The sequence below is a fragment of the Vulpes vulpes genome, chromosome 1 (genome assembly GCF_048418805.1).
Source record: "Vulpes vulpes isolate BD-2025 chromosome 1, VulVul3, whole genome shotgun sequence".
NCBI classification, from domain to species: domain Eukaryota; kingdom Metazoa; phylum Chordata; class Mammalia; order Carnivora; family Canidae; genus Vulpes; species Vulpes vulpes.
The window spans coordinates 64,119,888-64,135,038 of NC_132780.1; the positions used below are offsets into that span (position 1 = coordinate 64,119,888).

Here is a 15,151-nt window from a genome sequence, read left to right on the forward strand (position 1 = left end):
TAACTTCTATCCAAGCAATCTATTTCTTGGGAGAAGCAGTCTTTCCTCAGGCCTCATCTAGACTAATGGACACAAAATTAACACTGCAGTGTAACAAGAAGGCAAGGAAAGATGAGTAAGGAGTGGTTTTCAGATGTTAGGTGGAAATAGAACTTTATGTATACATGACTCTAATTATAACACATAAAACCCTGTGTATATTATATTTTTTAAATGTGTCAAGACATTTTGGTTGTAATTAACAGAAATGTAATTTTAAATGGCTTAAAACATTTGTTCTTGAAATGAGATCTAATCAGGCTGAAATTAAAAATACTCTAACCGAGGTGCAGTCTAAATTGGATGTTCTAACAACTAGGGTAAATGAGGCAGAAGAGAGAAGAGAGAGCAAGTGACATAGAAGACAAGTTGATGGAAAGGAAGGAAGCTAAGGAAAAGAGAGAAAAGCAAATAATAGCCCACAAGGAGAGGCTATTGTGACGCAATGAAAAGAACCCACATCAGAATTATTGGAGCGCCTGAGGATGAAGAGAGAGAAAGAAAGGGCCAGTTGGTATATTTGAGCAAATCATAGCTGAGAACTTCCCTAATCTGGGGAAGGAGATAGGCATTCTTTTTTTTTTTTTTTTTTTTTTTTTGGAGATAGGCATTCAAATCCAAGAGAGAGAGGACCCCTCACAAAATCAACAAAAATAGACCAACACATAATAGTGAAGCTTGCAAATTTCAGAGATAAAGAGAAAATCCTGAAAACAGCTCAAAACATTGGTTCTCAAGCTTGGTGACAGAATTATCTGGGGAATTTTGAAACACAGTGGAAACTGGGTTCCATCTCCAGAAATTATAATTTAGTAGGAGGCACTCTGGGAATTGAAGGGTTTAATGAGCTCAACAAGTGATCCTGATGTGCATCAATGTTTGAGAATTATAGATTTAAACAATGATACTCATTGGCTTGTGTGGCCAGAGTCCAAAGTTATGGCTAGCTTTAGGCAAGTCTTAACGCAATGGCTCAAAGTTCCTGATTCAGTCGGACCTGAAATGGTGTTGAGAATTTGTGATAAGTTTCCAGGTGTTGCTGATGCTGCTGGTCCAAGAATCATACTTTGAGAACCACCAGAGCTAAGTTTATAGAAGTCCCTGCCGTTGGAGGATATTTAGGAAACCATATCCCGAATGGCATAACAGCAGACACACTCACATAATTTTTATATTTAGAGAAAAGTAAAAATCACTGAGTTTATTGTTCCAAGGAGGATGTTAAAGAGAGATGTATAGCTTCAGTGTGAGTTATTCACAAAAGTATCCTCCAAACATATAGTTGATTCATTTTACCTTATTTTCTATTTAGGTAATTGCTCTAACTTTAGACCTTAGTGATGGGCTTCTGTATTGGTTGGTTCAAGACAGTCAATGTATTCACCTGTATGCAGCTGTTCTTCGGGGGCAGAGGTAAGTAATAATATCCCTTGAAAACAACTGGTTGAGAATGAGAATGACTTACCCCTTCAGTTATGTGAAAATTAATTTTTTTCCAATAAACATTTACTAATTATCCACTGTTTTTACAGGCATTGTGCTTGTGGGGAAAGATAGGTTTGTAAACAACTACTTCCAATAGAACATGGTAAATACTGGGAAGGGGTAGAAAGAGAATACAGTGGAGATACCGAGAAGAATGCTTCTCAAGAGCCCAGGAAATGGATGGATTTGTTTTTTCCCTCATCTTAACAAAGCAGAGTGTACGTGATGGAGTTAGGCAGAAATCTTCCTGTATGGCACACATGAAAACTAGAGTGGGAGGAAGCACATGAATAATTCTCTTGATCTGTGTTCTCAGACTAAGTCCCCATTTCTCTTGTTGGCATCACCACATCTTCCATAATGGTGCTGTCAGGTATTTTTTTTCCCCAGCATTTCTTCTAGACTTTTTTTTTTATTACAATTTTGCTTTTAAAAATTAGATGTAATAGACATAATATGAAATGCTCAGATCTTCAGTGCTCCAGCATATCAGTTTTGGCAAATACATTTTAAGATACAGATATATCCATCATCACAGAAGTTTTCCTGTGCCCCTTCCCACCCCCCCCACCCCGAAATATGTACTTTTTGTGTCTGGATTCTTTTACTTGGTATAATATCTTTATGATTCATTCATGTTGTTACATGTATTAGTCTTCTCTTTTTATTCCTGAGTGGTTTTCCATTGCATGAACATCCTATAGTTTGCGTATCTATTCTCCTCTTCATGGACATTTTAGATTGCTTACCAGTTTTGGTTATGATGGATAAAACTGTACAAATATTTATTTGGAGAGCTTGTTGTGGACATATTCTTGGATAAATACCTACGAGTCGAATTACTGGGAGATAGGGGAAATATATGCTTAACTTCTAAAGTAATTTCCTGGTTTTCAAAGGGTTCATACCATTTTACATTCCCCCCAGAGATGTATAAGAGTTCTGGGTCTTCCACATCCTCCCAACAATTGGCTTCGGCAATCTTTAAAATTTCACCATTTGCTGTTGTGTGTAGCAGTATATCATTGTGCTTTTAATTTACACTTGACAATGACTAACAATTTTTTTTAATTGACTAACAATTTTGACCTCTTTTTCATTTGTTATTGACTATTTATATATCATCTTTCATAATGTGGCTGTTCAAAAAATTTTCTCCGTATTTAATTGGCTGTATATCTTTTCATTATTGGGATGCAGGAGATCTTTAGGTATTCTGTATATAAATCCATTGTTAAATATACGTGTTGTGAATATTTTCTCCCCAGCATTTGACCTACCTCTCTATTTGTTGGTGGTACGTTTTCATGAGCAGAAGTTTTAAATTTTGACTTACCCAATTTATGAATTACTTTCTTTATGGTTTGTTTTCTGTGTCTTCTGTAAGAAATCTTTGCGTATCCTAAGGTTGTGAAGATTTTATATGATGCTTTTTTTTATATGATGCTTTTAAAAATTGTTTTAGTTTCCATATTTAAATATATGATCCATCTAAAATTGTTTTTAGATATGGCTCTTAGATACTGCTTTTTAGATGTTTCTTTCTTATAGGAATATCCAATTCTCCTATCACCATTTATTTTTCTTTGTTTTTAGAGAGGGAGAGAGAGAGTGGGGTGTGGGGCAGAGGGAGAGGGAGAGAGGGAATTTTTTAGAAAGACTTTATCTATTTGAGAGAGAGAGCCCGCACATGAGTAGGGGTGGGTGGGAGGGGAGGAGCAGAGGGAAAGAGAGAAGCAGATTCCTCATCAAGCAGGGAGGGTGACTTGGGGCTTGATCCCAGGACTCTGAGATCGTGGCTGAGCCAAAGGCAGACGCTTAACTTACTGAGCCACTCAGGTGCCCCAGAGAGAGAGAATCTTAAGCAAGCTCCATGCCCAGTGCAGAGCCTGAGATCATGACCTGACCTGAAATCAAGAGTCAGATGCTTAACTGAGCTATCCTGGTGCCCCTCCAGTACCATTTGTTAAAAGAATTTGCTTCTTGTTATTTAATTGCTTTGATGCCCTTGTTTAAAATTATTTGACTGAGCATATTTGGGTCTACTTTTAGACTCTTTCTTTCCTTTGATAATTTGCTTAGTCTTCTTGATTACTATAAATTAGGAAAAGACTTAAAGATAGGTAATATTAAGTCCTCAATTTGTTTTTCTTTTTTAGTGTTTTTTTTTTCTTTGGCTATTCTTCATCCTTTGTCTTTCCAAACAAATTTAAAAATCATCTCCTTAATTTCTAGAATAAAGCCTATCAGAATTTTTAAAAAAGATTTTATTTATTTATTTATTTCGCATTAAAGCAGAAGGAGGGGCAGAAGGAGAGGGAGAGAATCTTAAGCAGACTCTGGGCTGAGTGCAGAACCTGGTGTGGGGTTTGATGTCAAACCCTGAGATCATGACCTGAGTTGAAACCAAGAGTCGGTCACTTAACCAACTGAGCTATCCAGGCACCCCTAGCCTGTTGGAATTTTAAATCTTTTATAAGTTTAGGGAGAATGGACATCATAAAATACTGAGTCTTCCAATCAATAAAAATGGTGTTTCTCACCATTTATTTAGACTTTCTTTAGTTTCTTTCAGCAGTGTTTTATAGTTTTCAGTGTAAGTAATCCTTCATTAATTAATCCTTAATATTCTGATTTTTTTGATGGTTTATAAGTGATGTTTTAAAAATTCCATTTTCTAAATGCTTATTAACTAGTATGGAGAAATTCAATTGATTTTCGTATATTGACTTTGCATCTTGATTCATTGCTAAATTCGCTGCTCTGGTTTCATGCAGAATGCTTTAGTGAGGGTTTATAGTATTATTTTAAAATGAATTAGGAAACATTTCCTTCTCAATATTCTGAGTGTTTCTATAGCATTGATATTAATTCTTCCTTAAGTTTTAATAGCATCCCCCAGTGAATTCATCTGGGCCTGGAGTTTTCTTTGTGGAAAATTGTGTGATTAAAATTTAATAAGTTTTAAAGATATAGAGTTATTTAAATTTTTATTTCCTCTTGAATCAATTTTGGTAATTCATGTCTATTAAGGAATTTATCCATTTTGAATTTGTCAAATTAAATTTAATAATAGTTCCAAGTTAACACTTCAATGTCTTTAAGGTCTGTATTGATGTCCTTTTATATCTCTGATATTGGTATATTTTTTTCTTGATCACTTTTGTTAAGGGTTTATCAGATTATTAATGTTTTTAAAGAACTAGCTTCTAGTTTTGTTGCTTTTTTCTCTCTGTTTTTCCATTTTCTATTTCACCTCTTTCTAGTATTATTTTTATTATTTCTTCTTTTACTTATTTTGGGTATAATTTCCTCTTCTACTTCTAGCTTTTGAAGATGAAAGGAGAAATCATTATGTTCATATCATTTCACTAATGTTTTTATAATATTGACATTTAAAGCTGTAACTTTCTTTTAGAAATCATGTCGTATTCCGCAAATTTTAGTATGTGTGTTTCATTATCATTGATTTCAAAATGTTTTCTAATTTCCCTTATTAGTTTTCTCTGATCCATATATTTTTAAAATGTATGTTGCTTAGTTTTGAAGTATTTTGGGATTGTTTAGGTATAATTTATAATTTAATATCATTGTGGCCAAAGAACGTACCTCATATAATTTCAATGTTTTGACATTTATTTGAGATTATTTTATCGCCCACCATAGGGTATGTCATGGTGAATGTTCCATGTGCACTAAAGAAGAATATTGGGATCCCTGGGTGGTGCCCCGGTTTAGCGCCTGCCTTCGGCCCGGGGCATGATCCTGGAGACCCAGGATAGAATCCCACGTCGGGCTCCCTGCATGGAGCCTGCTTCTCCCTCTGCCTGTGTCTCTGCCTCTCTCTCTCTCTGTGACTATCATGAATAAATAAATGAAATCTTTAAAAAAAATATTTATTCTGCTCTTGTCTGATATAGTAGTCTGACAATAGTCTGACAGTAGTTATATAGTAGTATAACTGTCAAGTATGTAAATTGGTTACTATAGTTAAAATATTTATGTCTACTTATATTATCTATCACTGAGAAAGAGGTGTTAAAGTCTTCAACTCTGATTGTAGATTTACCTGTAGTTCTCTTTAGTTGATGTATCTGCGTGCTTTGTATTTATATTGTCACCTATATACCTGACTATATTGCCTTTTATCACTAAAAAATACCCTCATTAGTCTATGGTACTACTCTACATCTTAGGGACCACTTTGTCTGATACCAGTTTAGTTCCAGCAGCTCTCTTATGCTTAATGTTTGCAAGGTACATCTCTCTCCATCCCATTACTTTTAATCAGTTTTTGTGTTTATTTATTTATTTTTAGAAAGATTTTATTTGTTTATCTGAGAGAGAGAGAGAGAGACAGAGAGACAGAGAGAATGATAGGAGGAGAAGACAGAGAGGGAGAGGAAAAAGCAGATTCCCCACTGAGTAGGGAACCCAACACAAGTCTGGATCCCAGGACCCTGAGATCATGACCTGATCCGAAGGCAGATGCTTAACCAATGGAGCCACCTGGGCGCCCTTGTCTTTACATTTAAAGTATGTTTCTTGTAAACAGCATATGGGATTTTGCTTTTTTATTCAATCTGACAGTTTCTTTTATTTGGATGCTTGGTTCATTTACATTTAATATAATTATTGATATACTTGGGTTTAAATCTACCATCTTGATGTTTGACTTCCATTTGTCTTAGTTCTTTGCTCCTCTGTTCATAGTCAATATTCAAAATATTTTGTTTCATGAATTAAAAAAATTATGAAAAGGGGTGCTTAGGTGATTCAACTGGTTGAGTGCCAGACTCTTGATCTCAGCTCAGGTCTTGATCCTAGCAACAAGCCCTGCATGGGGAGCCTAACTTAAAAAAAAAAAAAAAAGGCTCCAGTGTGGAGCCTAACTTAAAAAAAATATGACAATATAGTTGCAATTATTACCTTCAACTCTGTGTACTTGTCATATAATTTACTTTTGCCTACTGCATGAAATCCATGTTTGCTACTGTTTTTCATTTAGAAAGCCAACATTCATGCACCTAGGTGGTTCAGTTGGTTGAATGTCTGATTTGGTTTTGGTTTAGGTCATGAGATCAAACCCTGCATAGGGCTCTGGGATGATCATGAAGTCTGCTCGAGATTTTCTCTCTCTCTCTGTGTCTCTTCGCCATCTCTGTCCAAGAAAAAAAACTGATACACAGTCAACAGTTTTTTAACTTTGAGGGAGTGTTTACATATCTCAGATTAAAATATAGGACATTAAATCATTAGGAAAATTTAGAAGTAATTTTATTTCATAGAGAAACAGGCCCAGAGGTGTGCAAATTTGCATAATGATACATAGTTAAACAGAGAGATGGTCAGTAAAGGGTTAAAGTAAAATAAAAGCTAATGCGCTAGGGCAGAGATTTTTTAAATAGGAATTATCTTTTTTTCTTGTATATTTTTCGTTTTTCACTTTTATTAAGTTTTTAATTTTAATTCCAGTATAGTTAGCATGTAATGTTCTATTAGTTTCAAATGTTTAATATAGTGATCAATATCACTATATTCAACAGTTTTGCATATTAGTTCGTGCTCATCATGATAAGTGTACTGTTTAATTCCCACCACCTATTTCACCTATTCCCCTACCCACCTCCTCTCTGTTAGCTATCAGTTTGTTCTCTATAGTTAAGAGTTTGTCTCTCTCTTTTTTCCTTTGTTCATTTGTTTTGTTTCTTAAATTCCACATATGAATGAAATTATATGGTATTTGTCTTTCTCTGACTGACTTATTTGGCTTACATCATACCCTCTAGCTCAATCCATGTTGTTGCAAATGGCAAGATTTCATTCTTTTTTATGGCTGAATAATATTCCATGATATATATATCATGATATATTCCATTATATATGTATATATATATGCACATGTCTATCTATCATCTATCTATCTATCTATCTATCTATCTATCTATCTATCTATCTATCATCTATATATCTATAGATGGATGCATGGGCTGCTTCCATAATTTGGCTATTGTAAATAATGCTGCAATAAACACAGGGGTGCACATATCCTTTCACATTAGTGTTTTTCTATTCTTTGGGTAAATACCCAATGGTGAAATTACTGGGTCTTAGAGTAGTTCTATTTTTAATTTTTTGAGGAAACTCCATATGCTTTCCACGGTGGCTGCACCAGTTTGGATTCCCACCAATAGTAAAATGAGGGTTCCTTTTTTTCCACATCCTTGCCAACACTTGTTGTTTCTTGTGTTTTTGATATTAGCCATTCCGACAGGTGTGAGGTGATATCTCACCATAGTTTTGATCTGTGTGTCTCTGATAAGTGATGTTGAGCATCTTTTCTTGTGTCTGTTGGCCATATGTATGTCTTTTTTGGAGAAATGTCTTTTCATGTCTTCTACCTATTTTTTAGCTAGATTATTTGTGTTTTGGATATTGAGTTGTATCAGGTTTTTATATATTTTGGATACTAACTCTTTATTGAATATGTCATTTGCAAATATCTTCTTCCATTCAGTAGGTTGTCTTTTAGTTTTGTTGATTGTTTCCTTCACTGTGCAGAAGCTTTTTATTTTTATGTAGTCCCAATAGTTTATTTTTGCTTCTATTTCCCTTGCCTCAGGAGACCTATCTAGAAAAATGTTACAAAGGTCAATGTCAGAAAAATTACTGCCTGTGCTCTTTTCTAAGATTTATATGGTTTCAGGTTTCCCATTTAGATCTTTAATCCATTGTGAGTTTATTTTTGTATATGGTGTAAGAAAGTGGTTAAGTTCTATTCTTTTGCATGTAGCTCTTCTAGGGAAGAGTTTTCTAATATTGGATTCTTAGACCCCAGGGAGTTCATGGTGGGCTTCAGGATGTGTGTGAGTATCCTGAGATTAAGGATCCATACTTTTCAGCAATTTTCAAGAGTCTAATCTTATGAAGGTGAAGAATCCTGGTCCATGAGGACAATGACAAGACTACTGTTAGATTAAAAAATGCATTTTTTTTGGTTACTAGAAAACCTCTTTATCATGGAGACTATGAAAAAGGCGTATACACACCTGAATATGTATATAAACATAGATTGTGTACAAACAAATACACAACAATCTGAGTAACCAATTATTTCATATCTACTATGGCATATAGCTCTGACTTGTTTCCCACCTATGAACCACAGAACACTGGTTGTTCCTTTCCCTAGAAATGTAAGATACTGGTAATCGGATTGCCAAGATAAAATGCTTAGAGTGACAGTGTCCTGAAGGATTATGGTTCATTCTGTGTCTGTACATCCCAGACGGCTGATTAGTTAGCATTCTTTGAGAGCCCAGCTCCTCAAGCATCCAGAGAATTGATATCATTAGAATGAATAGATAGATAAAGGAAGTTTCTCCTTTAAAAACACACTTCCTCATCTCAAGGTTAATAATGTTTTCTTGTATGCATTCACAATGGAGTACAGCAGTACTTGCTAAGGTTACACAATGGACAGACACTTTTGCCCTCCAAGTAAGTCTTCCTTTTTTATCATATCAGGAAATAAAAAATTGTACATAAAGATAGGGATTCCAGAGCATCTGACAGAGACTTTTTTCTTATATATAGTCTACATTCTTTCTTCTATTTGTTAATTTCCTTTTCCTTAATCTAGATCAGCACTAATACAGATATAATGTGAACTACATATGTAATTATAGATTTCCTAGTTGCCTTATTGAAAAGAGTAAAAAGATACAGGTGAATTATTAATTCATATTAGTTCTTGTGTATCCAGAGGGTATTTTACATATATAGCACATCTCAGCTTGTACATTGTTTTCATAGGAAATACTTGATCTGTGTTGAGATTTTGTAAAATTTACAGCTGATAAAGTTGGCTTATATGCCTAAATTTTTCCAAAATACTTATACTTTTTCTAGTAAATGATACATATGATTCATAATATGAGTCAAACATTAGTTTTAATATTTAACTTAAATTTAAATAACGTGAAAAAAATCAGTTCCTCAATTGTATTCAAGGGCTCAGTAGTCACATGTGGCTTGTGGCTACTACGTTGGTCAGTGTAGCTCTTGCTTATAGTAAATATGAAATGACCTGTTTGCTGCAACTCGGCATAGTCTGAACTCAATGACTATAGCAGAGCTACTCTTGAAATGGCTCTTCCCTCTCCTATGTCCATCCATTCCCTTTAGTTTATAAAGGATTGAATCATTTACAAGGATAACAACATATCTGACTTGGAAGTTGAAGAAGGTGCACCTATCATAAGTTCATCTGTATTTAGTTATGTCAGGACTGATTATGTTACTCCAGGGGAGCCTCTGCCCTTGCTCTTCCCTCTGCCTGGAATGTTCCCAGACTCAGTTCCCTCGGTTAACTGGTATTCCATCTGCATGGCTCACTTTAAACATTGTTCCCTAGGGGAGACTTTTTCTGGCCAGACCCCAGAAGGTCTCCTTGTTAAGGAACCCACTCTACTTATCTTTTTACAGTGTAGTTCAGGGGTGTTTGCTTGTTTTCTGCCAGGCTGCCTTTTCTTCTAGCCTGTGTGTTCTGTGAGGGCAGGGATGTACTTGTCTTATTTATCACTGCATTCCTAGTGACTAATGCAAAACTAGGCACAGAACATCTGCTGAATGAATGAGTGAATGAATGAACTGTCAGTGCAGTAACCTCAGCTGTCATCTCTATATAGTTCCCACTTTATGGGAGAGTTTTGTCTTTTTATGACTTTTTGGTTGAGCTTTGATTTAAATGCAGCTTCACTTATTGCTGAGGACTGAAGGGTTTGAAATCCCACATGGAAGGAAGCCCCATACTGACCTCCTGCAATGAGGTTTTGCTGAAGTTGTGCCGTGAACACTGGAGGTCAAGAATTTTCTGGTTAGCCCAGGAGATTTTTACAGAGGAGGAGTCTTCAGCTGGAAATGAGAGGCAAACCAAGCCAGTAGCTACTGAGGGATATCCAGTCTCACCCCGTGGGGAAATCCTCTGTCCTGAGGACTATTTTGGGATTGTTGAAACAAACAACCCAGTGAGCAAAACTCACACAAACGTGTTCACAGGGTACATACAGGCTGCAGCAGCTCTGCGGGTAGTCCAGAAGGGCTAGCCTCCTGCTTGGTGCGGTTCCTGCCATTTGGGATTTGGTTTTATATATTTCACAACGTTGCTTGAAAGTTCTAATGAGAAGTAGAAATAACAAGGTGTAAAATTAGACAAGTGGGCGAAAGTCCAAAAGACAAACCAGATGCTGTCCTCAGAACTGCATAGATATGCGTAGATTATTTTACTAGAAAAAGAATGATGAGAACAGTCACTGTGAATATACTTTATTTAGTTCCCCACTTCCAGTTATGGTCCTCTTAGTTTCAGTTTCGTCAAGGAGGTATTGTGATATTCTGAAATCAAAACTGTTAGGTGTTTTGAGTTCAAATGCCATACTTCATACTTTATACTTTTCTATAGAGGGGAATGTCAACACCCCAAAAAGATTTAGAGAAATCATTAGAAAAAAGTCAAGCCTCTGCTTCAAAAAGTTGAACATCATTGAGGTAGTTTTCCTTTATTGAGTACTAGGCAAATGGAGTTACTTTAGAAACCACCAAGCAGATTTTTAAAATAAAAATCATTGTAAAATTCTGTCATTGAGAAAAAAAAACCCTGTAAAATCAGTTTTAGTAATAGTCTGTTAACTTGAATCCCCCAGTCTGAAAAGCAGCATTTTGAATAAGCTCAAGAGGTTAATAAGTATCACTGGGGCAAAGGTTGTGAATAGTATAAAGTGAAGGACCAAACAAGCTAGAATAGTGAATGGCAAATAAGTAGGAGGGAGGCATGGCGGGGCACCTGGGTGGCTCGGTGGATTATGTGTCTGCCTTCTGCTGGGTCATGATTCCTGGGTCCTGAGATGGAGTCCTGCATCCAGCCCCGCATTGGGCGCTCTGCTCGATGGGAAGCCTGCTTCTTCCTCTCCCTCACTTGTGCTTTTTCTCTCAAATAAACAAACAAATAAATAAATAAAAAAATTTTAAAAAGGGAGGCACACCTCAATGAGGAGAAACCAGTGGGCATGTAAGGTATTACCAAGAATCAAAAGCATTTGCTAAAATCTGTGTAATCCTCTTGCCATTGCAATATCACATTAATAAGAGAAGTCCTAGAAAATTTGCTCTAGGTATACTTTAACAAAAATGTTAGAAGGCAACGTTCTATGGAACTAAAAGGATTTTCGTTTTGTTTTTAGAAACACAAACACACCCTCACAAACATATGTGCTCTCCAGGACTGGAATGTTCCAGCCCCTCCCCCACTTTAGGTACACAGGCTAATTGGTGTCATGTTTTCACAGTACTGGGGAGACCAACATCACAGAATTTGCAGCCTGGAGTACTTCTGAAATTTCCCAGAATACAGTGATGTACTATAGTGGTCGGCTCTTCTGGATCAATGGCTTTAGGATTATCACAGCTCAGGAAATAGGTCAGAGAGCCAGTGTCTCCATTTTGGAACCAGCCAAATTCAATCAGTTTACGATTATTCAGACGTCCCTCAAGCCTCTGCCAGGTACAAGATTTTATTCCTGCTTACCCTCTCTCCTTCAGACTTGTTAAATAAATGTTTAGGTTAGGGTTTTTTTCTTAAGAATTCTGTTTTGAAAAAAGAAAAAAGGCCTTAGCAGTTTCTATTGGTTTGCTTGCAGTCAACTTAATAAAATTTTCAGGATATATTAAAGGAAAGGGGAATTTTGTTTGGGGAATTAATTTCTATGTTTTCCATGATGATTGAGAATCCTAAATTCTTTCTCCTTCTATTCTTTCTTTCATTCTATAGGCAACTTTTCTGTTACCCCCAAGGTTATCCCAGATTCTGTTCCAGAGTCTTCATTTAGGATTGAAGGGAATGCTTCAAGTTTTCAAATCTTGTGGAATGCTCCCCCAGCAGTGGATTGGGGTGTGATCTTCTACAGTGTGGAATTCAGCTCTCATTCTAAGGTATAGTGTTGGTTCTAGTAGCTTCCATTTCTCAGACTGTTCCATCTGTATCAGCCCTGCCCGCACTGATTGGTGTTCCCTTCCTTTTGCCAAGCACGTCTGACTCCTTTGTTGTTCCCATAACATTTGGTTATTGAGATTTTTCCTGAGAACCCTGCGTATGGCCAATCTCCTCCCATTTTGTGGTTAGTGGTAACAGCTGGTGTGTTAGATACATTTTAACTCGTCTTTGTGAAACCACATGGAATTTACCAACATTAGTGTTTCCCAAATTGCAAATTTTGACTTTACATGTGCGCCATAGCTCGGAGATAAAGGATGTTATGATACCCTTACTAGGAAAATAATGTTTTGTTCTTATATTTTAGTTCCTGGCCAGTGAACAACAGCTTTTACCTGTATTTACCGTGGAAGGGCTGGAGCCCTATGCCTTATATAACCTCTCTGTCACTCCTTATACGTACTGGGGAAAGGGCCCCAAAACATCTCTCTCACTTCGAGCACCTGAAACAGGTACACGGGTCAAAATTTCTTTTTAAAAAAAGGCAGAACCTCACTTTCCATGATCTAGGATAAATAGCTAATAATTTAAAAAGGCACCTTTCAGTTTTACAGATATATTTAGATTCAATACTCTTTCAATGACTTCTCAGAGATTAGAATAACATCATTAAAATAAATCTGCATAATTTATTCCAAAAACATATTTCAAAGATTTCTTAGAGACTGTTTCACTTGATTATCATAATATATCTGATGCAGAAACCTGTTTCAGGAAATTTGTGAAACACTTGATAGGGAAAATGGGAATATAACAGCAGAGATAGTTTCATGGAAGGCAGGCTTATCGGGAGAGGTTCTCATGGATGGTAGCTCAGAATCTTCTGTAGGTGAATGGCTGATGTCTAATGTTGCTCTTTGGAATATATTTTAAAAGGGTACTAGTCATATTTTTAGATGCATACCACTATAAAATGTGCAAGGCACATTTATATGTATCACTTTTTTATTAAACATTTATTGCATACCTATCATGTGTCAGAAACATCATTTCATCCTTTCATTTGGCTCTCCCCCTGCTCTGAGGTAGGACAGGTGTTATAATCTCAATTATGCAAATGAGAAAGCAGAAGCCCAGGGGCTGCCTATTTCGCATAGCTGGTAAGTGGCAGGGCTGGGACTTCATCTAGACTTTTCAGTGTAGTTTGATCAAATCCTCATTTGGTCATTTCTGCCAATGGTGGTCAATGATAGCATCATATTGATTTATTTAATATAAGCTTATTAGCACAGGACCTGGCAGGCGATAAGAGCTCAACGGGCATAATTGTGTGTGTTTTTTTTTAACCGTTAAGATTCTTTCAACAATATTTATCCATGAGTCTCATGACAGGAACATAGTGGAGCCTGGGCAGGTTCTGGAGCAGTTAGCATTTGGATCCAGGTATGCTCTCTTTGAGATTGTCTTGGGATATCAGCTTTGGTCGGATTCTTCTGTGGAAATGGCTTTGCCTGCATCTGTCAGGGGATGCACCGGGGGCTAGGGTCATCAGCACTTGGCCGGATGTTGGGGGCAATAAAAAAAAAAAAAGAAAGAAAAGATTTGGCCTTTGCCTTCAGGAAATTTACAATATAGTCAGGAAATTATTCAAACTGACCAATATTTATTAAGCATTTACGGTGTGTCAGTTCTATACCAGATTTGAGGGGATTTAACAAGGAGTAAGAACAGGTGCCTTTTCTGATGGAGCTCATAGAACAGTAGAGATAATATACACAGTCTTCCAACAATAATAGAAATGAGACCGTGGGAACTGAGTTGCCATGGTATAGAACGAGTAGATAAGATGGAAATCTTCATCTATATCAAGTAACCCCAGTGCTCTTAGGAGATCACAGGGCCCATGGACTGGTATGGCCACCTAGGGCCTGTGGTGGGAGGTGTGAGGAATTCTAACTGGGCTCTGAGAAATGACCCAAGAAAAAGTATCCCATGTGAGCACAGTGTGAGCAGGCCTGGAGAGATAGTGACATGAGTGTTGGACATTGAGAAGCGATGTGATTGCAGTGGAGAGTGGAAGGGGACCTCGTAGAAGACTCCAAAGAAAGGATGAAATAGCATAGACACCAGGCAGAGGAATTTCTCTTGATTAAGAGGAAGATAAATTCACTGAAGGACTGGGAGAGACTTCATTACTGGTTTGGCTCTAGGGTAAATGGTAACCCCAAACCATACTCTTGGGGTGCTCCCTGCTGCTGGAGAGGATTCAAGGTGAGAGTGCCTGGATCCATGATATGCCGGATGTTACATCCTGAACTGGCTGAAGGCTGGACTGAATTCCCGCCTTCCTTCCTGTGACTGCCATTTCCATCACCAGCTAATTCACTTGTCAGGATGAGAGTAAATGTTGTATTTTAAAAGGAGAACCAGCCACAGGGCACAGATGAGAAAGATGTACCTAAGTGCTGGCAAGAGGGATTTGGGTTGAAGATAAGAAAGATTTGCTGAAATATCAGGATAGGCTCCTGAAGAAATCCATGGAATATTCTTTCCTGAAGATCTTAAAGAACAAGATAGACACCCTTCAATAGTCTGGAACGAGAAGTATTTACTACTGTTTTTCCACTCCCTCATCGT

At 36.8% G+C, this 15,151-nt stretch overlaps 1 protein-coding gene across 4 annotated transcripts in view; it reads left to right on the forward strand.

The window, feature by feature from the left end:
* ROS1 (ROS proto-oncogene 1, receptor tyrosine kinase) overlaps positions 1-15,151 on the forward strand; it is a 120,536-nt gene that overhangs the window by 46,014 nt on the left and 59,371 nt on the right. For all 4 annotated transcript variants that reach the window (XR_012002881.1, XM_072765453.1, XM_072765467.1 and 1 more), the window contains exons 19-22: positions 1,352-1,452; positions 11,871-12,085; positions 12,353-12,513; positions 12,882-13,026. Coding sequence is in view for 3 of the 4 variants with exons in the window: in XM_072765453.1 (XP_072621554.1) it covers positions 1,352-1,452; positions 11,871-12,085; positions 12,353-12,513; positions 12,882-13,026 (622 nt within the window). In the remaining variant the exon portion in view is untranslated. The remainder of the gene's footprint in view (positions 1-1,351; positions 1,453-11,870; positions 12,086-12,352; positions 12,514-12,881; positions 13,027-15,151) is intronic.